General features: G+C 48.3%; 8 protein-coding genes across 8 annotated transcripts; 5 read left to right on the top strand and 3 right to left on the bottom strand.

The window, feature by feature from the left end:
- Window positions 1–760: 760 nt before the first annotated feature.
- ANOM_010336 (NAD(P)-dependent alcohol dehydrogenase) lies at window positions 761–2131 on the top strand (the record flags this gene model as incomplete). The annotated part of the gene is made up of 5 exons (XM_015555592.1): window positions 761–766; window positions 839–1001; window positions 1064–1197; window positions 1250–1807; window positions 1880–2131. The coding sequence occupies 5 exons, from the start codon at window positions 761–763 to the stop codon at window positions 2129–2131; spliced, it is 1113 nt and encodes a 370-aa protein (XP_015402136.1).
- Window positions 2132–2716: 585 nt separating this feature from the next.
- Window positions 2717–3457, top strand: ANOM_010335 (uncharacterized protein; the record flags this gene model as incomplete). The annotated part of the gene is made up of 1 exon (XM_015555591.1): window positions 2717–3457. The coding sequence occupies one exon, from the start codon at window positions 2717–2719 to the stop codon at window positions 3455–3457; it is 741 nt and encodes a 246-aa protein (XP_015402135.1).
- A 737-nt stretch (window positions 3458–4194) lies between these two features.
- On the top strand, window positions 4195–6351 carry ANOM_010334 (uncharacterized protein; the record flags this gene model as incomplete). Its single annotated transcript, XM_015555590.1, has 1 exon — window positions 4195–6351. The coding sequence occupies one exon, from the start codon at window positions 4195–4197 to the stop codon at window positions 6349–6351; it is 2157 nt and encodes a 718-aa protein (XP_015402134.1).
- A 438-nt stretch (window positions 6352–6789) lies between these two features.
- ANOM_010333 (uncharacterized protein) lies at window positions 6790–9236 on the top strand (the record flags this gene model as incomplete). Its single annotated transcript, XM_015555589.1, has 5 exons — window positions 6790–6813; window positions 6920–7514; window positions 7585–8274; window positions 8316–9117; window positions 9179–9236. The coding sequence occupies 5 exons, from the start codon at window positions 6790–6792 to the stop codon at window positions 9234–9236; spliced, it is 2169 nt and encodes a 722-aa protein (XP_015402140.1).
- Window positions 9237–9344: 108 nt separating this feature from the next.
- On the bottom strand, window positions 9345–10440 carry ANOM_010332 (SDR family oxidoreductase; the record flags this gene model as incomplete). The annotated part of the gene is made up of 5 exons (XM_015555588.1): window positions 10332–10440; window positions 10213–10271; window positions 9768–10142; window positions 9492–9689; window positions 9345–9428 (listed from the first exon to the last, which is right to left on the bottom strand). Exons 1-5 carry the CDS (start codon window positions 10405–10407, stop codon window positions 9345–9347), a joined length of 792 nt encoding a protein of 263 aa, XP_015402139.1. The 5' UTR covers window positions 10408–10440.
- A 1443-nt stretch (window positions 10441–11883) lies between these two features.
- ANOM_010331 (uncharacterized protein) lies at window positions 11884–13304 on the bottom strand (the record flags this gene model as incomplete). Its single annotated transcript, XM_015555587.1, has 2 exons — window positions 11884–12901; window positions 12967–13304. The coding sequence occupies 2 exons, from the start codon at window positions 13302–13304 to the stop codon at window positions 11884–11886; spliced, it is 1356 nt and encodes a 451-aa protein (XP_015402138.1).
- Window positions 13305–14861: 1557 nt separating this feature from the next.
- On the bottom strand, window positions 14862–16786 carry ANOM_010330 (cytochrome P450; the record flags this gene model as incomplete). The annotated part of the gene is made up of 7 exons (XM_015555586.1): window positions 14862–15249; window positions 15308–15576; window positions 15632–15876; window positions 15932–16083; window positions 16141–16332; window positions 16389–16521; window positions 16588–16786. The coding sequence occupies 7 exons, from the start codon at window positions 16784–16786 to the stop codon at window positions 14862–14864; spliced, it is 1578 nt and encodes a 525-aa protein (XP_015402137.1).
- Window positions 16787–22243: 5457 nt separating this feature from the next.
- ANOM_010329 (putative exosome complex subunit Rrp46) lies at window positions 22244–23068 on the top strand (the record flags this gene model as incomplete). The annotated part of the gene is made up of 2 exons (XM_015555585.1): window positions 22244–22579; window positions 22655–23068. The coding sequence occupies 2 exons, from the start codon at window positions 22244–22246 to the stop codon at window positions 23066–23068; spliced, it is 750 nt and encodes a 249-aa protein (XP_015402133.1).
- Between the last annotated feature and the right edge of the window lie 203 nt (window positions 23069–23271).

The raw sequence follows: 23271 nt of genomic DNA, 5'->3' as shown, positions 1-23271 counted from the left end.
TTTATTTATTTATTTTTATTTTTATTTATTTTTTCTTGCTGTTGCTAGTATTAATTTCTCTATGCGCTCGTTCTCCAATCGCCATAGTGGGTTATGCTGCTTTGACTTCTGTAAATATATATTTCGGATGTTCAACGAGATCATGTCTACCTCACAAATACGCATACCTCCTAAGCCAATACAAATATCAAATCACACCTCAAGAACACAGAGTTAAATCAATAACCAGGTTCGAAACAATCCAGGCAACAGAAACACTGCCCAATAAACCATATCCCCCAACAATGTCCGACATAACTGCCAACTGAGACCTAGACCATGCCAACGAGTGGAGTACCACCATCGACCTCAATTCATATTGACACCAGTACCCCCACAAAACGTTCTGTGCATGCCGAAGGAAACCATGTACTCTGAATTCGGGTCGTGTTGTGTGTCCGTCAGCCCACCGTCTGAGGAGGTCTAGCCGAGACGGAGGCCCCATTCCGTTCGGACTGGGTCCGGGCTTTGTGTCCGGACCGGCATTCCCCCGCGGTGGTATGGCGGGCTGTCGTGCCCGTCCGGCATGACATCAATGTGGATGGGTGGGGTTCGGAGCTCATCTCACGGGGTAGACATGGATCTATGTTTTTGCGGAGTATATATCGGCTGGGAGATGTTCATTTCAATGAGATAATATCTTGTTGAGGAGACTCTTTGTTTGGACCTTTTCTCAAATAACCGCGCCATTTGACTTTGAGATCTCATATAAACGTATATCATGGCGGTAAGTTATACATTGTGTATTAAGCTCTGGTTATGGATGATGGATTGCTAATTGGGCTCCTCGGAGAAATAGCAAGACTCAAACCCCTCCTTCGTCCTCAAGGCTGTTAAGGATGTCGCCTTCGAGGATAGACCGGTACCCACACTGCAGGATCCCTGGGATGTCCGCGTTCAGATCGCGCAAACAGGTATCTGCGGGTCTGACGTGCACTACTGGCAAAGAGGCAGAATCGGCGGTAAGTGATGATAAACCAACCATCCACACAGGAATGAATCTCGTCTAATCAACGACATCCAGATTTCATTCTTACAAGTCCCATCGTTCTCGGCCATGAAAGCTCAGGCACTGTCATGGAAGTTGGGTCAGCCGTGAAAAACCTGAAGGTCGGCGACCGGGTCGCCATCGAGCCTGGTATTCCCTGCAGACAGTACGTATCCATGAATTCTTTTGGTGGCAGCGAGTGATCTCTGATGAATATTCTAGCTGCGAGTACTGTCACAGTGCTCGTACAACCTCTGCCCAAATGACCGCTTCGCAGCAACGCCTCCGCACGATGGAACGTTGTCAAAATACTATATCACCCAGTCGGACTTCTGCTACCCGATCCCTGACCATATGAACATGGAGGAAGGAGCCATGGTCGAGCCAGTAGCTGTCGCTTGCCAGATTACCAAGGTCGGGAATGTAAAGGCAAACCAGAAGATTGTGGTCTTCGGCTGCGGGCCTATTGGCCTTCTCTGCCAGGCTGTGAGTAAGGCATACGGCGCCAAGAAGGTCATCGGCGTCGATATTAGCAAGCCTCGTGCAGAGTTTGCAAAGACCTTTGGCGCAGACGATGTCTTTGTACCGCCTCCGCCTCCAGCGGACGTGGCTCCCGAGGAGTGGAGTGAGAAGCTGGCAAAGATTATTAAGGAGCAGTTTGACCTGGGCGAGGGCCCTGATGTTGTGCTTGAGGCTACTGGTGCACAGCCTTGCATTCAGACTGGAATACACCTGACAAAGAAGGGTGGTACTTATGTTCAAGCCGGAATGGGACGTGAGGTGAGTGACACTGTGCCAGTGACTGCGACCACGGAAATTGGGGAAAGTAAACTAACGTAAGGGGCTTTATAGAATGTCATGTTTCCCATCACAACCGCGTGTATTCGCGACCTGACTATCCGCGGCTCTATTCGGTACAGCACTGGTTGCTATTCGACGGCCGTGGACTTAATTGCTAGCGGAAAGGTGGATGTCAAGCGTCTCATTACCAACCGGTATACGTTCGAGGAGGCAGAGCAGGCCTTTGAACTGGTCCGACAAGGGAAGGAGAGCGTCATCAAAGTGATTATCGAGGGCTATCAGGGCCGGCAGAACAAGATTTAACCGAATTTAACGAACTGTAAAAATGGAAATGAGAGAGATTTTATTATTAATTAATTTGGAATTGCAACACGAACATATTCTATCTTGTAGTAAAACAAGTATTCAAAGATCTATACATAGCACTAGTCACTGTTGAAGGGTTCTGTTGCCTATACTAGGCTCAACAGGAGAGGTGACCTTGAGCACCCTTCCGCTGTCCACCTTCGGCAACAAACAAGATAAGTCGGTATAGAGGGCCAGTAACTCCACATACGACATTGTGGCCCAATTGAACGCTTCTCCACAGGGAGAGAATATCGGGATCCTGGCAGTGCCGGACGACTGTGATCCGCGAAGCTGAGTTTATGTTGCCTTTCTCAAGGATCGACTTCACCTAAAAGCGGAGCAAGAATCCTTCACCGTCTCTGACTCCCTCCGTTTACTTGAAGCCTTAGTATATCGATCATAAGCCATTTCCTTTACCCTCACTCACCAAGGCGAACCAATAGTATGTCGCGTTCTTGATTCTGTGAAACAGCTATACTGATATAAACCCAAAAAGTATAATTCGCATGTTGCTTGACTTGCCACAATATTTATATCAACATGGACATCGTATATGCACAAGTCGTCGAATCAATATACAGCCGCGCCGTCGTACACGACAAACCTAGATTTCTTGTCGCAATCGCAGGGGCTCCAGGCTCTGGAAAGACCACGTTGGCAAAAGCTCTCACCGAGCACCTGAATGCAATGCCGGCAAACGTCCGCCGCCAGACAGTATGTGTTCCGATGGATGGCTTCCACCTATCGCGCGCAGAGCTGGACCAACTTCCCAACTGGGAGGAAGCCTATGTCCGGCGAGGAGCCCCATGGACGTTTGATGTGGCGGGGTTCATCGCCTTTGTTCAGAAATTACGCCAGTGGGCAGAGAAGGACACATCTCCTTGTTACAATCACACTACGCCACCTCCGTCTCCCTCTGCGAAGATCTTATACGCCCCCTCATTTGATCACGAGAAGAAGGACCCCGTCACCGACGGCATCAGCATCACCCCAGACACGTCAATTCTCATCCTGGAGGGTAACTACTTATTGTTAGACGAGCCGCAGTGGCGGGATGTGGCTTCGATGGTCGACTATCGTATCTTTGTGGACGCGGATCTACAGGTAGCTAGGGAGCGGGTTGCAAAGCGACATGTTCAGGCGGGGATTGAACCAACTCTTGAGGATGGCTTTAGAAGGGTGGATCAGAACGACTTCCTCAATGCGCAAACTATTTCTGAAAAGCGTCTTCCTGCCGACCTGGTCATTAACGGCACACCGGAAGATCAGAACAAGGACTAGTGGTGTTTTTCTTTTTTTACATGGGGCTAGGAAATACATAGAGACTTTTTGTAATAGTCATGCTGATTGACCCCATGTAACATGAATGGATTAGTATTGTGTACATGCTTCCCAAGATCATAAATGGTCAGCATTTCTGTCTGCAAGCACCCTCGAATACGTACACAGAGATACCAATGGGCGAGCATCATTCAAAATAGTCATTTTTAATCTATTATACTAGTGCGGGAGGCTATTTCCGTTATTTGATTCATTGACAGCACCGTCTCGTGCAATAGTATATTAATTTGATATATCTATAGTATAACACATTGAATGACAAAAGAATACTAAAATCCGTAATTATGGCAGGGGTGGTAGCAATACGTTGCCAACTACCCGTAGTTAACTAGGATATCGTCGGTAACTTAGCGGACCGGTCACCTCTGTAATCTGTAGAACATAGCATATTTTGAAACATCCATACGTGGTCTACTTTTTGGTATGTCAGTTTATAATATTAAAATGATACTGGACGTGATTTTGATATATAATAATGTGTGATTGTATATAGATTCCAGAGGTGACTTGCTAACTACATCAGGTTAGTTAACTAATCGTGAACGGTGATTCGCTGTTGTAAGCCAGCTGTCAACGCTCGGTCAAGTCGGAGCTGCCTATTTCGCTCCACTCCCTCCACCCTGCTAGTTTAAGAGCAATCCATTCTTCACTCATTACTTTCCTATCCTCGCACAACGATGGTCGGCGAGAGCTCGCGAGATTATGAAGCTCTCTTTCGGCAGGCAGAGGAGAGGAGGAAGCAAGCAGAGGAGAGGCTGCAGCAAGCAGAGGGAAGGCAGCGGCAAGCAGAAGCGCGCGCCCAACGAACGACTTTTAAAGAGTTGATACGCCACTGCCACAACTTACTCTCCCGCCCGTTGAGAGCTGAAACTCCGTCTCGTTCGACCACAGGGACAATACCGCTCCCCATCGGAAAGTATTGCCCCACGCGCCTGGAACCGTGGACCGAATGTGCTGCTAAACAACAAGAAATCTTCAATTCAGTGTGTAACTACCTACAATTCACAGAGGAAGCGCGAGCACGATTGTTTACGCCCCTTATTGCACTGGAAGAGGATGCTAAACGATTATTTGAGCCAATTAGCAGTGAAAAGGGTCTTGAGGTTTATGAGAAAGTCGCCGTAGAAGATTATGTTCGCTATATAATTGTGGAACTATGCAAGATTGATGGTGCCCGTGACGAGTTTGGACTTGGAGATGGGATTTGGTTCGAGAGTCACACAAACTCGTTGAGCCCTGACGAAAGAGACGACGAGAATGCAGCAGAGGCGGACCAGTTATCATCCATACCCCGTCCAAGGCCTGATCAGTTCTGTATTCATCGAGTCGACGGCAATACTAATACCCTGCTCACTGCAGTCGAATATAAACCACCTCACAAGCTTTCTCAGGAAAGCCTACGCACGGGGCTCGACGGAATGGACTTGTGGAATGATATGGTTAGAACTAATAAATACCCTCCAGATTCTACGGATTTCAAGGCAAAGCGCCTTGCTTGCTCAGCTATCGTCCAGGAATATCACGTAATGATCCAGGAAGGACTCGAGTATTCTTATGTGACTACTGGACTTGCTCGTGTCCTTCTCCGCGTTCCATACCACGACCCTAGTACATTATACTACTTCCTCTGTGATCCTAATACAGAACTAGAAGGTGGTATAGACCAGGATATCCAAGAGCCGAAGACCTCCGTTGCCCGGGTGTTGTGTCTTTGCTTGATGGCGTTTCGTTCCACTGTGCGTGATCAGGAATGGAGAAATGCTGCACGGTCGCGGCTTCGAATTTGGACAACCGGCTTCAGCGATGATCATCCCCAAAGTTTCGACAGTAGTAAGAGTACTAGCACAGAGCATATGAGTCAACAATCCAGTCCAGGGTATCAACCACCGTCGGCTGGAGAAGAGCGAACAGCAGAAGGTCGCCGAGTGCCTACAAGGTCTCAGCCCGGCTGTGCACCCTCGAATGACCAATACCGTACCGCGTCACCAGATTCATCAGGCTCCCACTCGAACCAAGCAACGAGTCGCAAACGCGGCTTCAGCCAAGTGGCATCTTCCCCATCGGCCCAACGAGCGCCTCGTCAACGCGGGGGTGGTACTACCCAAGACAGCCCATCCCGACGCCGCGATACTCAATTTTGCACTCAGCGGTGTTTACTCGGCTTGCAGACTCGGGGTATCCTTGACGACCGTTGTCCAAACGTGATCCTACATCGTCAAGGCAGCGATGACCGCAAGCATCCCATTAGCTCAGAGAATTTAGTGCATATGCTAAAAGCACAATTGGACAAAAATATTGACCAATGCACACCCATTGGAGGTTGCGGGGCATATGGTGCGCCATTTAAACTTACCTGTGCTACATATGGCTATACTGTCATTGGCAAAGGAACTACGTCGGGACTGTGGAAGGAAGTGTCCAATGAAGCGCAGGTATACCAGATCCTGCGGAAGGCTCAAGGCTCTGCTGTCCCTGTTTTCCTAGGTATGATCGATTTGGCTAAAATTTACTTTCTTCATGGCGCGGGAGAGATTCGCCACATGCTCATCATGGGCTGGGGGGGTAACAGCACAGCAACTATGGAGTTGGCGCCGTGGCTTGAGCAGGAGATTTACAGATCGAAGAAGGAAATCAAAGCCTTGGGCATCAGACATGGAGATCTTCGACCTGAAAATATCCTTTGGAATGAAGAGCTTGGGCGGGCTTTGATCATTGACTTTCACCGCTGCAGCTTGAAACGTCGACGGCCAACTTCACAGCTGCCACGATCAGCGAAGCGACAACTATACCGAGCAGAGCCACAAGATGTAAAACGTCAACGTAACTTTGACTAGAGTACCGATTATACATAATGTATGGTAATGCATTGAGTTGTTCTACAGAGTTCGAGAAATTGTTCCAGGGCAAAACTCGGCACTTGACCATAGATCCGGGGGTTTTCCGATGGTCGGATACGGAGCCCCGCCCACAGACTCCCGAACTCCCATGGTTCCCCAGCAGAGTCTGTGGGGTCATTTCCACTGACTCGTCAATCGAGGGGAATTTCTTGTCGTCGTCGTGCCACGTGATACCAGTCAACGCACTTGGGGGAAGGCCCGAATTCACTTCTTGTGCCTAGCCGACGGACACAAATTCCGGGCAGGCGCTATAATCCTCCAACGCTGGTTGACAGCCCGGGTTAGGTGGCTGATATTGAAGCTCTTGCACAAGAATGGAACAAGGCACGAGCGTAAGGGCAATACTGAACATATCTAATCACGGCCCCGCCAAACATGCATGTCGGGAATGCCGACGGCGTAAGTCGAAAGTAGGTCCACGATGGTTAAATCCGCCACCCTTTCTTAGCAATTACCGCGGCGGCGGACCAGACTTATGCATAGCAATAATCTAAACCCGTGCTAGTGCGATCGTCTCGTCCCAAGTTGCTCCCTATGTGATAAATTCAATCGTCGATGCATTTACGAAACCTTGTCGAAGACGCCCTTAACCAGGCAATACCTAACGGAGGTCGAGGAGGAACTGACGCGGACCAAGGCCCTGCTCTCTCAGCTTCTCCCTCGGGCCAGTGGTGTCCTTGCCAATGACGACCGATTTACTTATGCCGAGCAGGATGGCACCGGTGACCGGGTTCTGATTTCCGACATTGGAAACCGTGAGGGATCATCAGAGCAGCCGGAGAGAGCCTATGTACCCCACAGCAATATCGGATCCGAGACGGTTCCTGCCCCGGAGGTCCCCAGCCAACCCTCGCTGGGTGTCTTCAGCGCTTCTTCACCTAGTAGTGGCCAGCTTTACGATTACTCGGAGAGGAGCCAGACAGGAATCTCCCACCGGGCCAATCGCCGAAGCCAGGACGCTGTAATGTCTATGGAGACGCCCCCTTCCGCCGGCAATGTCAATTTCGAATGGGATGAACGCACTGAGGACCAGGGTGGTGATGGATTTGTGGATGGCATGGCTATTCTCCCTAGCCGTTCTAATGATGGTGGCTATTTAGGTATGCCTTTCGATCCCAAACTTTACGAATAGCATGCCCTGAAAGACATGACTGACTCCCACCACTGAAGGCACCGCATCCGGTGCTGCATTGCTGCGCATGACGAACTCCCAATCTGGTGCGGAAAGGCTTGACATGCCCGAACCTGGTCGCCCATTTGAAACAGCATCTTCCCATCAGTCACCAAGCGTCCCTTTCGCCCTGAGCTCTCTGTCTCAACTGGAACCATTCGTCGATGCTTACTTTTCCCTTTATCATTGCTCATATCCTATCATCCATGAAGCGACATTTCGTGCGCAGTTCATGGAGGTCATTCCACGGCCAACCAGCAACACCTGGCAGGTACTTTTGTATGTGGTAGCAGCCTTGGGAGCCTTTACAGCTGCAGTAACGCCGACTGATGTGGATCTGGCTTTGTTTAAGGCGGCAAAGACTCGCTTAACAATCGATGTGCTGGAAACTGGCAGCCTAATCTTAGTCCAAGCATTGACCTTGAGCTCAAACTACTTGCAAAAGAGGAATAAACCAAACTCCGGATATAATTATCTTGGCCTTGCCCGGCGGACTGCAATGGGAATCGGGTTGCATAAAGAGTTTCCTACTTCGAAAGCGTCTCCGCTAGCAATGGAGATGAGACGGAGAGTTTGGTACTGTCTCTACATCTTTGATGTGGGCGCAATCATCACCTTCTCGCGACCCTTGGAATTTCCAGAGCAGGGAATCGATACTCGCCTGCCATTAAACATCCATGAAAGCGCAAGTGTCCATTTGCCTAGGGTCTAACGAGTCAAATGCTAATAGCTCGGCAGGGTATTACTGCCAGCACACAAGCTGCCCCAACCCCAGTGGCTGAAACTACTGTGTACACCCATCTACGGGCGCAGGCGATGTTCCATTTGAAAACAAACCTGATCTATACCAAGATCACCTCGACCTCATTCCCACCTGCGGCTGAACTAATCGAACTAGATGACCGTCTCATTGGCGATTGGTTGGCATCTCTTCCTCCCTTCTTTAACGAGGAGGCCATCCAGCCGCCAAAATTTGCTCTCTGTCATTCCATCCTGCGATGGAGATATCGCAATCTTCGTATCTTGATGTACCGGCCATTTCTGGTAGGAAAATGGATGCTCAACTCAGACAATGGCCCGGACAGCCTCCGTGAGAAAGATGATACCCATGTAGAACTTGCCATTCAACGATGCTTTGATGCCGCCCGCGAATCGGTCGAGCTTATCTCATCATTCTGGGCACAACATCAGAAAACAACTATGGCATGCTGGTATGGTGTATACTTCTTGTTCCAAGCAATCCTGATCCCTGTAATCTGTCTGCGCAACAATCCGTCAGATCCGGCCGCCCATGGTTGGCGCGAACAGATATTCCAAGCGGTCAACACCCTCGAGTCAATGGCGCCACTCAATGCGAACGCTGAGCGATTTCTTCGAGTCATCCAATCTCTCTGTGGCTGTTATCTCTATCCCCGCAGCAATGGCTGGGAGGGCCCGATCCAAGAATCACCAGAGACACAGATAGCTAACCTATACCCTCTTATGTGGCCAACGTTAGAGATGGCACAGCTTGATGGTGTGGATTCTGCTTTGTAAGTCATCTCTTCGGACGTAATATCCAATCCGGACTGGCAATCTGACTCTCCTTCTTAGGCAGCAATCTGTGATCAGCGACTTCATGCACCAGGTGACCGGTCTGCAATCACTGTGACGCAGTCTTTACAATGGACTATTACCTGAAGCTGGTCTATTGACCTGTCTATGATGCTGTTGGTACTGCATTCCATTGTTTCTTTTGACATTCATTAACTGGAAATAATTAGGGAAGGGTATATCCACCATCGATCACTAAGTTCGCTCCCGTCATATAGCTCGACGCGTCTGACGCACAGAATACGTATGCCTATAGGAATTCCTGGTTAGCCAGAGGAGCTACAACATATGACCATGGGATGGAAGATCTTACCCCCTTCAACTCGTACGTGCCAGCCATTCTGCGAGCTGGAATCATGCTGAGCCACTTCTCCCGCAGCTCTGGTGGGTGATGATCCAAGATTTCAGTCGCGACAAACCCCGGGGAGATGCAGTTCACGCGGCAGAAGTCTACCCACTCAACCGAGAGGCACTTAGCCAGCTGAACAACCCCTGCCTTCGAGGCATTATACTGTGGCGAGACCTGTCAGAAAGGGCTCCTGGGGAATCTCACACCTATGAGGTGCCGGGTCGCGTATGCCCAACTTACCGCGGCTTGCTTCTGGGGCACATTGACCAGTGCGGCGCTAACCGACGCGGTAAAGATGATATTACCGGACCCCTGTTCCTTGAACACTCGAGCAGCAGCCTGGGCTGTGTAAAATGCGCCGTCCAGATTCACATTCATGATTTGCTGCCACTGCTCTGTGGTGTAGTCCTCCGCGGCGACTGCGGTAGCGATGCCGGAGTTGGCGACCATGATGTCTAGCTTACCAAAGTCCCGAGCAATTTGCTGGACAGCTGCTTCGATCTCCTTCTGATCGCCCACATTGGCCTGGTACGCAGCAACTCTTACATTGTGAGCCTGCGCAATAGAGGCCGCTGTACTCTCGGCTGTGCTAGAAGAGTTATAGATAATTGCAACCTGTTGAACAATAACCCATGAATCCCCTTTCGTTATCAATCATCGGACCATGAGCTATGCCCCTACTTACATCGGCACCAGCCTCCGCTAGCCCATTGGTAATCTCCAACCCAATACCCCTTGTACCGCCTAGAATTCAAACCAAGCTCATCAGTATCCCAGCGTAGAGAAATGAACCACCCGACTTACCGGTGACGATAGCCACTTTTCCTTTCAGGCTGAACACCTGCATAACATGCTTGTTTTCGGGCTGCGCAAGAACCATATTGCCAATCTTCGAGTATCCTTCTCGCTCAAAATCTAGAACAATTTCAACAACAGATCAACCAAGAGGAGTCCAAGTAGATATCCTTCGTAACTTAAACCCTCTTATATACTCCAACACATATCTTCTTCGAAACCCACCTTCAGAAAAAAAATATATATACCCACCACCCGTGTAGTCTTGCCAAAGTGGAGGTACCCACCCAGATAATCCGCGCGGCGGTTCCACCCCATACCGACATATCCTAGGGCCCCGGTATCACGCCTCCGCCCGGAGACCCCGCTCCGTGGAATTATGGGGTTCGGAGGACGGGTCCGTGATCTATCCTTCTACGACCGGTGTGCTTGGACCACCACTGGAGTACTGTTCACTGGTAGACCTTGTTGCGTCATTATGCATGAGTATGAAATTGATTGTATTGCAACTTGGACGGAAAGAAGCCCAGGGCATCCGGGACATACGCCCAAGGGGGAGGGGGGCCAGAGATGCGGGCTGCCTAAAGGCTGGTATTTGCGACAACTAATACATGTATGTCCTGTTTATGTACGTGGACTATGATTGCTAGTTCCTCCTGTTTTTCTAGCGAGACAGTCCGGAAATCCATTCAAGAGCATCCTATCTGAGGGCTTATATAGTCGTTCTATCCCTGGAACTTCTACACCTACCCATCTATCTCCTGCACCCCCCAGAAGGATGATAATACATGAAGAAAACGAAAAGAGTGTAGGCAGTATGAGACCGAGAAAACGCTCGACCCCTAACGGTCGTCCTTTCCTAGATCGCCAAATGAGCGGCCCAACACGGGCTTTACGGCCACACTAACACACGCCAAACTAGTAAGCCAACCCTGCATCCCTATGTCCCAATGAAGCCCCGAAAACCGCCACCCAGCTTCCCATTTCGCAAGGGCCGCGAAGGCCATCGCGTTAGAGAAATAGGACGGGCCCACACAGGTAATCCAAGCCCAAATGAGAGGAGTGCGTTGGTCCCATGTATATAGCAAGAGATGACGGGGGGCCGCTTCCCATGCCAAATTGATATCCCATATTTATAGTACGTCTTTATTTCACCTCCTAGGCTGTGAAAAACACGACTTAGGGCGAGGTTATTCCATGTAGCCTCTTGATAGGGGGCTGGCCTGAACATATGAGGTTAAATGATTGAAGCGGAGGGTTTTACAATAGAGTTAGTTGTATACAAAGGGTGGTGAGAAGAACAAAGTGAATATTTCCGGGATGCCTCTTGTTCACGGCATCCGAGCAGTTCGATAGGATAATTGACAGACTGACCACCGAGGACAGGGTATTGGGAGAATATCTATTAAGGAGTCCTGAGGAACGCCCGGTGAGAGATAATGGAATGAAAGACAGAAAGAAAGAGAAAAAGAAAAGGAAAGAGAGAGAGAAAGGAAAATAGGCATTGACGACGAAGACAATCTCATGCACAAATAAGGGAGCTTTGAGATACAAAGAAAAGTTAGGAAGATGAACTTTGATAGCGGCAGCGGCCAGGAGAACAAAATGTCAGACGTAAGTCCAGCTTATTATCTATTTCCTCACACCATGACCAGAGAAGATACGAATAGCTAACCCTTAAACCTTCATCGGATCCATAATGAATTCCTAAAGGGACAGTCTTACCATGATGCCTTGCGTAAACAAGACTTCCAGAGTCTCCATCTTGCGCAAACGGTTCATCGGGGGACAGCCATTCGATCTTCAACTTGAACGCCTGCGTGTCATCTCTAACCGCCTGTGTCGAGTATGTATCGTCATCTTCCAGGTCTTGAATATCAACCAGTGTACCAGTCGTCTGTCCAGTCCCAGCGCCGAACTTGTGTACTTCCAGTGGAAGCATCTCTATTAACGAGTCGTAAACATCATCGATGTCAAGGAGAGCTGGGACCGTGAGAGAGCCAACTGGATCAATTCCACTTGGTAAAGAAAAAAGGGCATTGCAATCTATGGCGTCAGATACATGGTACAGAGCCACTAGCTCATCGGATAGCGTGTTTGTTTCAAGAAGACAGATTTCATCGAAGCACTCTCGTGGCCTAGCCCAGCTGTGCCGGAAGGCAGGTCTCCTCCTACCTTGCCGTTCGAAGTTGGGCGCTACTTGTAGCTGTACCGGACACATCTGATCATCAGTTTCAAGTTCAATTGTATCTTCGGTGCCATCGTCGACGACATGGCCCACTGTGACACCGACATGGCGCACGGGGATTTTACTATGAACTCGGTGTTCTAAAAGAGCTAGAAATCCTAGGCTGCCGAAGGAACGAATGGGCTGTGTCACGTTGGATATAGATGGTGAATCAACAGGATAAACCTTACATGAAGAGTCAAGACGGATGTTGCTAGGATCATTGCCCAGTCGAAGCTCAAAATACAGAACATCTTTAAGAAATTCGGGCAGTACAGGCTCCTCACCATACCACAAGGCAACGAGACGGCTCGTACGATTATATGGCTCACTCCGAGTATATCCGTAGATACTAGAAACTGTTAACAGCCTCTCCAGCTATCGGCAATACGTAAGGAAAAGAAAACGAAGACTCACGATTCAATCCCACGTAGCCGCCTTTTTACTGCGTCTTCTGTCGCCCATGTAAGCTCCCGCGGCGCATCTACATCGGGGACGGATCTACCCTCAAATTCAAGAGGTACGTATTGTCGGACAATTTCCATATCTAGAATGTTTCTGTGTTCATCCCGCTCTTCTGCCGGCCTAATAAGTAAATCACGAAGAATGTCATCCGTCAGGCCAGAGACAATGTGGGCCCGGAGCCTGCGCTTCCAATCGCGCCGAGCTCTTCTTTCTATCCACTGTCTTCGGCGTTCTTCTGACGCCGGTGGAACAAGGTGCCTTTCTGATGGTGAGCCGGTTTCGCCATTCATTCTAACCGATGTATCTGTCGATGCCTTGAGCAAGTGTGATTCTGAAGAGCAGGTAGTCTGGACCAGCGCTCTATTTATACAACTTGAGCCGGTTCCACTTTTAGGCACCAGATGAAATGGGAAGGCGCTTCTCGCCGGGTCACATGCTGGAGTATGGAGCATATTTACCGGTGTGTCTATACAATGCTCGTGTCAATGAGAGAAATAATAGCATCCCGGCTGGCGCTTACCTATGGTGGAGTTGTCACAAAGAAAAGAAATGTATGATCGAGGATCCGAGACAGTCATTCCCTTTCAGACAATTGGCACGCGGCGAGGTCTAAAGAAGTGGATATCAATTATAGGTCTTTAGTTGTCAGCATTTGATGTTATAAAAGGATGAAAGGAAGGTATGCTATGCCACTCACCCAGGTTCAACGAACGTATGTTGCAACTATTCCCAGGTCAGCAAGTAACACTAAAGCGGATTCTAGGAGTACGGGCTTACATGGTCGCCGAAGAGAGACTTGAAAGAGAAATGTTAGTTCCTTGAAAGATAGGGTGCTTTAGATAAGATGGAGAAAAGATGGCATGTTGCGTTAAGTCTGTCTTTATATAATGGAATAGGGCTTCCTCATGGCGCCCATCCCTGTTGCAAAGTTGGTCAATAACGAGAGTACAGCCTCCATAGCTGAATGTAGCAATGGAAGAGGGGGGTTCAATAGGACGCCGTAAGGGTTGATGGTACTCACAGATATCCGATGTGAAGCGCTGCCTGAGCATGCTATGATCATGCTTTAGGCACATTACTCGGACAGTAAGATATAATTGCTCACCGCAATGGTAGACAATATACTTGGTATAGACGTTTTTCATAAACTACTTCCCTCCTTCTACTTGAACCCTTGGTAAACAAAGTATACCGTCATTGCCATTAGGGTGAATTACCCGGTGTAGTTGCTACATGCTCGAAGAGACACTGATACCTACAGATGGCAAGTGCACGATGAATGTTAAAAAGAAGATTAGCCACCAATTTAGAATCTCATGCATCTTGAAACCCTCTCAATAATGTGCTTCCTGCTGTCTGCCAGCTTTAGTAGACCCACCGTTTTATAAACTGGTTACGAGCTATATTCTTTGTGTATGTTTATCAGCCTGATGTTCATGCCATGATATGTGCTGAAGGCAAATATTGGCAGATTTAACGTTCTCCATTGGCACGGGATAACATTGGCGGAGTCCATAAGGCCAAACATTGTGTTTCGTGACGACCGTGGCGTTGTCAAAGAAAGGGTTAAGTGCGCACTACACTCCTTGTACCTTGTTGCGGATCCGGACTCATGCAGGCATCCATAATGCATATGGCCAAGGTTACAACCTTGCTTCTCAACACCCTTTCACGACGGATAAAGAGAACCCGATTGGGGTAGTATCCCTCTGGCCCATTCGGTGGGTATGCAGAAGCCCTAATTGGGATTGATAAACTGCATATTAAACGAAAAACAAACAAGTCAAGGATACCTCTACCAAATCCCTCTCAACGCCAACAACCACATCCAATCATCCATCTAACGTCTAGGCCTTAATATTAACAAGCTCGTCTGCATGACTCTTCTCCCAGGGATAGTCTATCTCCACCGCCCGAATGAGCTCCTCATGCATCGAGCTGCGGGGCTTAATGCTCACGTCATATGGTTCTGGATGACTGATGAGTGCAGCCTGAAATTCTACTCGGGGCTCGACTTCCTTCCCATCAACGACTTTCTTCCCAATGTTAAAGGCTGCTAAGCATTGTGCGATATTGAGGTAGATGGCCGCATCTGCCATAACGCGCCCCGGACAGATTCTTCGACCGAATCCAAAGGCTAGCCGATGCGGGTCGGGCTCGGGGTTGTCACCCAGGTAGCGTTCCGGCTTGAATTCCCTAGGGTCGTGAAAGACGTCTGGGTCATGTGTGAAACCCCTGTTGTGAGTAATGTGTTAGATATCGTATATGTATAAGTGGGATAGGTTGGACGAACCAAAGGTTAGCGAGAATTATGGAGCCCTTTGGGATGAAGTATCCTTGACACATATCGTCGTGGGTTGAAACATGAGCCAAGTTGGTAGGCACAACTGGGTGCCAGCGGAGGACTTCCTTCACCATGGCATCGATGTAAGGGAGATTATCCCGGTCGGCAAAGGTGGGAAGACGGTTTCCAATAACACGATCGATCTCCTCTTGGCCCTTTCTCTGAGCCTCAGGGTATAGGGCCATCGCGAGAAAAAAGCATGCCATTGTGGATACTGTCTGTGTGCCGGTTAGCTGGCACTCGAGGAAACCTTTGCATTGAAATGATACGCACCGTGTCAGCGCCGCCGGCATAAATCGATGCTGCAGACCATTTCGTCACGTATTCCTTCTCGGAGCCAGGCTCGATATCTTCGGATTCTAGAATGCTTGACAGATACGACGGATGATGTGTACCTTGAGACATTTGTTGCTTCACGAAGTTATATGGCTTCCCCCCGAAGTTGTCAAAAGCTTCCTTTGACTTCTGGCCTACGCGTTTGAACTCGGTTCCTGGGAACCAAGAAGGAAGATATCTCACTAGGATGGTAGTTAGTATAGACTCATAGTAAGACTGGTAAGGTAACGACCATACGACTTGGAATAACATCCACCAGCCAAGCTCCATAACGACAAACGGACGAAAAGTAGCACATTGACACATCTGCCAACTCAACCAAGGGATCGGCTTTGTGCGGCTCGACTGTGTACCCATATGCAAGTTTCAGAACAACCGCGCCAGCCTCTCTACATATCTTGTGAGCCAAACCAAATTTCACGACGAAACTAGCCTCTTCGACTTACTTCCGAATATGATCTCTCAGATCATCCGGTGCCTCAAGCACCCGTAGGAGAAAGCGGCGCGTCTCGGCCTCCTGAAGCCCGTGAAAACGAGAAACAGCAACCTTTGATCCAATTTCCTTACTCATGGCTTTCTGAATGGCTCTAGAGCGATCAGAATACCGGATCATTCCCAGGATGCCTCCGATTCCGGCCCTGTATTCTCGTTAACGGATAACGATGGACGAGGAATAATATACAGTCGAACATACATCTCGGTCGCAAAGAACATCTGAGGTCTATCGGAATGCCACTTGGATCGCTTTTCAAAAAGCTCAACTGCGAGCTTTGCGTCATTTAGAATAACAAACGTTTGACCTAGCACAGTTATGGAGCTAATCGGCCCTATGCGAATGTCCAGGTTAGTGGCATGCTACACCGATGATATTATCTCAGTGAGAGTGAATTTACCATATAGCTGTTTGTGCTTCAGCCAATGCTCCCAGTCCCTCTCTCCATTTGGAGGAAGGTCTTTTAAGTTACCGATAATTGGTTTGGGCGGAGGTCCGGGTGGGAGAGGCGCTGGAAGCTTTTTAAACGTAAGGAGTCTAGTCACAAGGCATACAGCGAGCACTCCGATTGCGATGGTGCCCCAATGTTGAGCGACCATATTAGCTTTGGTATGCGTCAAAGCTGAGGGAGGTTTTTAAGTGATCAGAGGGGTGTCGACGACATATGGTTAGTTTAGTCGGGGCGCTGAAAATTCGTAACTCGGAAACAGTCCAAAATCGCACCTACGACGGATTAAATACTTGGAGATTCTGCGTAAAAATGTGGCAAACTGACGTGAGGGGCAGTAAGAATGTTCGTACACATATGCAGCTAGGTATAGGTACCCCTGCTATCATGATCCTTAGACGGCGTATCATTGGGTCGATAATTGGTCTATGGGCACTCCCACACATAACACACCGTGGATCATTGCCACGGCTGTGCAAAGCCATCTGCGCCCTACGTCCAGAAGGAACTACCCAAAAGCCATCCATGAGTATCATTTTAAGTAAGGCGAATGATGACGTTGGTGGAAGAGGGGAACCAGTTGTGTGGTGATCGTCAAGCTGACCTTATGAGGAGGGAATCAGCTCTCTCACATGCAGGCAAAAGGCAAAAGTGAGGGAGAGGGAGAGAGGAAGAGAGAAAGGCTCTAGTTTAGTGCACTGCAGGATATAGTGTACCCTTGATATAGGCTCCACCAAAGCAAAAAATGTGAGGAAGATTAATTAAAGCAGCCAGAGGTGGTAGAGGCTGCAGAATACGTGTCGGTGCAGATAGCCCTAACGTGCTTTCAGCTGAAAGTGGGGGTGTTTTACTTAGCTGAACAAGTCAACACCATTGGCTCTTGGTCACGGTTACATCGCGCGACATGCATGAAAACAAGTGGGACTTTGACACTAGGAGGCCTTAGACATGCTCAGCAGGCCAGGCTTGAGATCTGACCATTGGTAATAGCGACCCTCGATGTGGCGTGACCTTAGTCAACGCCTACTTTTACTAGCATATCTTATAAGAGCTTCGTATAGTTCACCCGTATAGATTTACACTAGCATTAGTCCAGGTAACTGCGCCATTTAAATCGACCTTTGAGACAATTCTGATGTGCCAATTCGTCACTGGGTTCGTCGAAGGATGTACAACACCGGTCTATGAGGTGCGACAATGTTGCTACGTGTATAACAGCTATCGCCATATGATGCTCATAGCTAGTACTAATACATATTCTCGGAACTAGCTATTCAACTAACACTTTCAGCTACCAAAGAAGCCCGGGTGAAAAGTATACTTATAAATGTACCACTCCGATAATTATTCATCAGGACTTTAATCAAGCAAAGTGTGCGAGGAGTATACAACTCTGATCTAATTCGTGGCAACAAGACACCGCTCTATTTTACCAGGGCCATCATATATCTTTATCATCTATGTCAGTCACCGCTGTTGACAGGATTCATGATCGGTTCCATGATGGCGGTGGCTTCACGAGCACCTTGGCTCACTCAGCCATGTATTACTGTGTCAGGAAAGAGAAACACAATATAAGCGGTCATGGCATACTCACATATATCACTCGCCAAATTCCACAATGACCTGCCCTATGTGGAAGATGGGTTTTGTAGCCGTTGTTTGTGAATGTTGCATGTACTCACCGTCGTAAACTCAACTTGCAGTTAATCCTTTGGAGTACTCTACATATTCCATCAAGATAGAGACCGTCATATTCAGCATAGATGAGCTCTTCGGTAGCTCAAGCCGCCACTTAGTATATCGTAATCGCTTCACTATGAGAGATAGCTATATCGTCTCTACTCTATTACCTCACCATTAACTTGACACATATGCAGTCTCGATAGACTTGAGAATCAGAGCCAGCAACCAGTCATATAAAGCATGGATGCAAAGTAATGACAAGACAGGCCGGGCTGGCAGGCTCTCCACCCTAGATGAAGCCAGACGGCACCAGTGTTGCTTTTAAAAGTGTCGCTTTCGTGTAGTCCTCGGTAAGATACTTCCGGAGATCGCTACTTTTCTGATATTCAATTCCCTGACGGAGACCCGCCTGCGTTGCACTCCGAGAGCCAAGCTGCACGACTCTCATGTGCAGAATTGTATGTGGTCTTACAGTGGCAATCCATATCACCCAAAACTCATCGACAATGATGTTGTCCTTTAGGAGATACACATATCGGGCGATGTACGTACGTGGGCTCTTGACAGAGAGCGCTACCAAGCCTTCTTGCACGATTATGCGGCATAAACGTGCAATAGTCCCGCATATTCAACGGGCAGTAGGGTAAATATCGTTCAACCCAGCGCTCTTTGCTAATACAGGGAAAGGAGAAACTGGGGATTGTTAAAAAGCCAGAGTATCAGTTTGGGTGTTCTGGTTGAGGTGATCTAGGGCTGGATTTGGAGTTTCGTAAAGCATCATGATCCTGAGTATAGCGGCATACCAAGTTGACATTCTCATTCGGACCCTTCCTAAAAAAAAAGATCTACATTCAGCTACGCCAACTCATCTCAACGACTTGCTTGCTCAAATATCGCAACTGGCACGAATCCGAATCCACGGGGTCATGGCGGTCTTTACTATTGACTCTTCCCTAAACTAGTTTAGGTCCATTCTATCATGACATATTGTCTTGCCATCGTAGACAGTCTGAGTCTTTCATCTCTTGCTACTAACCAGGTTGCAATCAATATCTACTCAGACAACAGAGTGATGGATAATTTATTCCTTCACACTGCCCAGAGTAGGCCGACTCTCTGGAAGGTCCTCGGGAATCCATCACATCCATTGAATGCGGCCTGGCCACTTTTCCTCAACCAAGATATATCCTAACACTACTATACTCAACTCGGCAGGGTCAAAGCATTTACTTATTTCTAATATACTATTATCAAAATCGATAGCTACGGTGTAGAGCATATTATCACCTATGGAAATTCCGTCCCATTCTATTAGCCCGAACTAGACAGATTCGGGGGCAAAATAGCTCTCATTCAATACCCAAAAAATACTGCAGATCCTCCCAGATAAGAGCTATAATACTATTCTCCTTAGAGTATTCAAGTAATATTTTACCCAAGAAGGCATTGTCCAAGATACAGACAGGTCAGTCCGGTTTAATGATCCCGCTACACCCAGAATAGAATAGCCCAATCTATACAGCGTAGCGTGGACGAGTAGCAGCAGTGGACGGGAATCAATATCCCGCAGGCTGTATGACTATAGGGTGGTTCTCTTAAACAAAAAGCAGGATCAGGCAAGGTGTATATAGAAGTTGTTTTCCCAAGAGGCCTGGTACCCTGGCGGTATTACTTAGATAAGCAGCGCTGTGTCTACATCGAGCCGAATGTCTGGCTACATCATCCACTGCCATGCTTCCATCTATAATTAGACGAGTCGTAATTCAGCTGCTGTGGGACGGCTCGTAAATTGCTTTCTGGGTGTGAAGAGGTTGCGCCGATCTTTGTAGAGTGGTTGGTTTAGATATAGGTTCCATCTGCGGTGCTTAGCGTTCTAAAGCATTACCACACTCACTACTCTGACTAGACCTGGAAGAAATACTAGCCATTTCAAAAATGCGTACAGCTCAACTAATCTTGTGGTATTACTTTTAAAATCAGGATACTTTCAGATACTGGCTAAAAGAGTCCTTATTCCAAGGAGAAGCCAACAAGCGGGTAATTTAACATGGGTATATTTAACCTACCTTGAGTGCAGTTAATTAAAAAAGTCTTTCTTGCTTCTAGTACTACTGAATTTAAAACGTTGGTTTTAATTCTAAATACCATGGTAGCGAAAGTTTGATTGGATCAGAGTAGCTTATATTATAGCTCATACCTTTACATAGGAAGATACCGGGTTAACTCACTCGCTTCCGAGTGAGGTCCTTGAGCTGTGATGAGTCAAGATTCATTTAGGGCCTTGTCGGAGAACTTGTTTCGTAGTACTCCGTAGTCCATACTATATTACCTACGCCTAATACTCCGTAGAGCGACAACGCCCATCTTGTCACGGATCGGATAGCGATTTAGCCGGATAATTGTGCCGGATATTCTAGCGCATATGCAACTCGGTCACCGAATGAGGACGTCGAAGCCTGTATCCGTTGGGTTTCCAACAGTAGGGTTCGGTAGTCTACGTGCCCATCTAATTGTCTATGGAGGCTCAAAGAATTTGTTGATTATACATTGATACGTCACGAGTAGTAGGAGAAGGAAGGGCACCATGTTCTGTTACAATAGTATCCACTGCGTACCTTCAGCTCCCTTGCCTATGTGCAGGGGACTATTCTGCATTACCTAGCGCATCTATGCAAAATTGCCCTCAATCCACCCAAGAGCCGACTGAGGGTAAAACTACATTGCTACTTCGGGGAAGCGATTTATCAGACGAGTGTCTTTCCACTCCACTAAAGCGAGTTATACAACAGAGGATGCCTAGACAGATGTATTTTTCCATTGTTTCCCTTACGGAACTAGGATAGCAGCTGTGTCCTTTTCCAAAAACACCCATTCCTTCTCTACAACCCACCGGTGCTTGGGGCTGTGAACTTGAAATGATACTTTGGAAGGCATTGGCCCGGAAGTTACGCCGTCTGTTATTGCCCAAGGGTCAATACAATATCATCATCATGCGCACGGACAACATTATAACCCATGTGACACGGGAGATGATAATAAAGAGAGACTGGTGTGAGATTTGTTCTCCAGGGCATGATCGCCTGCCAAATCCTAAGGCGTTCCAGGGCAGTTTTTGATTCTTTAGCCATCGTTCTGGCTTAAAGTCGTATGGGTGTTCGAAGATCTGGTCATCACCTGATAGGGTCTTCTTGAATTATTCCTCGATTTCTTGGATTTCGTGCAGGTCATTGCTTGTCATGTGCCTCCCATTAGGCTGAGATCAGGCTTGATGCATAAAATTCGATCCCCTTCGTGAAGTCATCCGATGACAGAAAGTGGTGAAGGAGTTGTTCGTTTGTTTTTAACTTCTTTTATCGTATGGTAGTATGCGATGATGAGTTTGCTGGCGCGGGCTATATGGTAATAGTTCAAATATGAAGCTCAAGTTTATTCACATATTCGCTCGTGACTATCAAGTGAGGTCGAGTCAAGCGTCCGGAGGTACTGGACTGTAAGTACACAGATATATATATGGTGGGTATTGGCATATACTAGGGCGTCTTTTGGCTTGGAGCGACTAAAGCATGAATGCTTGGTCAAACATAATATACCCCGCACTAAATACATAATCTGGTCTTCGATCAGTTCCTAGTTCATTCACCAAGATTGGCAAGTAGATGAAGCTAAAGGGAAGGGTGTTTTTATACTCGTAGGTGCAGTGTTGATGTTCTGTCGAAGCTGTGGATCAACCAATCAGCTGACGGCCCGCATTCTACCCTGCGACCAAAAATTTCCAAGCGGGAAGTGCAAGTGAAGCTACCACGATACTGGTTCTCTCATTTTCTCCTTGACCTCCGTCCTGGTGTCCCATTCCTGAACATATCTACCCCGTATATACACCAAAGTTGACCTACTTTTACGTCCCGTTCTTCGAATCCACACCATGGTTGGACCGACAGCCTCCCTTACTCCTCTTTCTCGCGCCGATGGTTCGGCCTCATACCAATGTCCTTCGACCGGATCTAATATCCTCGGATCGGTAAATGCGCCAATTGAGCTCCCTGGACGCCGTGATGCCCTCAAGCCAGAGGATGCGACCGTGGAAGTTTTCGTGAAGCCGGGGACCGCACCGGGTGGGGTTGGTGAACGATACGTCGAAGGAATCATCAAGAATATGCTGAGCAAGTTGATCCTGGGACGAGAGAAAGGCTACGCTAGACGTGGCGTTGTCATCACCTTGGCTATTGTGGGCGGAGAGAGTGTCGGTAGAGGCGATTCGGTGGGTGGTTCATATCGCAACCAAGATTGACTAGCACAAGGAATTACAGCTAACCTGGATGGAATGGGCATATAGTACTTGACTTTGCTCCCCGCCCTCCTTCACACGTCGTTGTTGGCGCTACTTTCTGCCTCCGTTCCTTTATCCATGACCTACTCCGCGACCGTTCTGGCGGTCGATGCCTCGGGAGAGATCACGAGGGAGCCCTCCGTGAAGGAAGCCGCCGCCGCAGCCTCTGTTCACGTTTTCGCCTTCTCATCCAATGGACATCTCCTACTCAACGAGAGTCAGGGATGTTTTGACTTTGAGACCTGGGAAAAGGTACACCAGCGCGCTTTGGCCATCTGCCATGGCACTTTAGCCCGTACCTCCGACGGAGACGTGGCTATGGCCGAGGACGTGGATGGCCAACCCCTGGAGGGCGCGTTGCGCGAGGCTATGGAAGAAAAAATCCAGCAAGATTACGCCTGGAAGATCGACGCGGCCTGAATGTTGGCTTCGCAGAAAAACACCGAGCAATAAAGTTGGCATTGATAGCCAACGGCAATGTTCACCCCATCTGGTATGTCAGCGTACCCACGGCGGTTGATGCACCGGAAGTCTCCCACAATCAGTTCCACTTCTCGCCATGGCCAACCCCCCTTGGCATCTGACTGGCGTGTTGGATCGCACATACGCGGGGCATTTTACCG

The sequence above is a fragment of the Aspergillus nomiae genome, assembly GCF_001204775.2.
Source record: "Aspergillus nomiae NRRL 13137 chromosome Unknown contig00478, whole genome shotgun sequence".
NCBI lineage: Eukaryota > Fungi > Ascomycota > Eurotiomycetes > Eurotiales > Aspergillaceae > Aspergillus > Aspergillus nomiae.
Note: the sequence above shows the minus strand (reverse complement) of the source record. Positions and strands in the feature narration are given on the sequence as shown.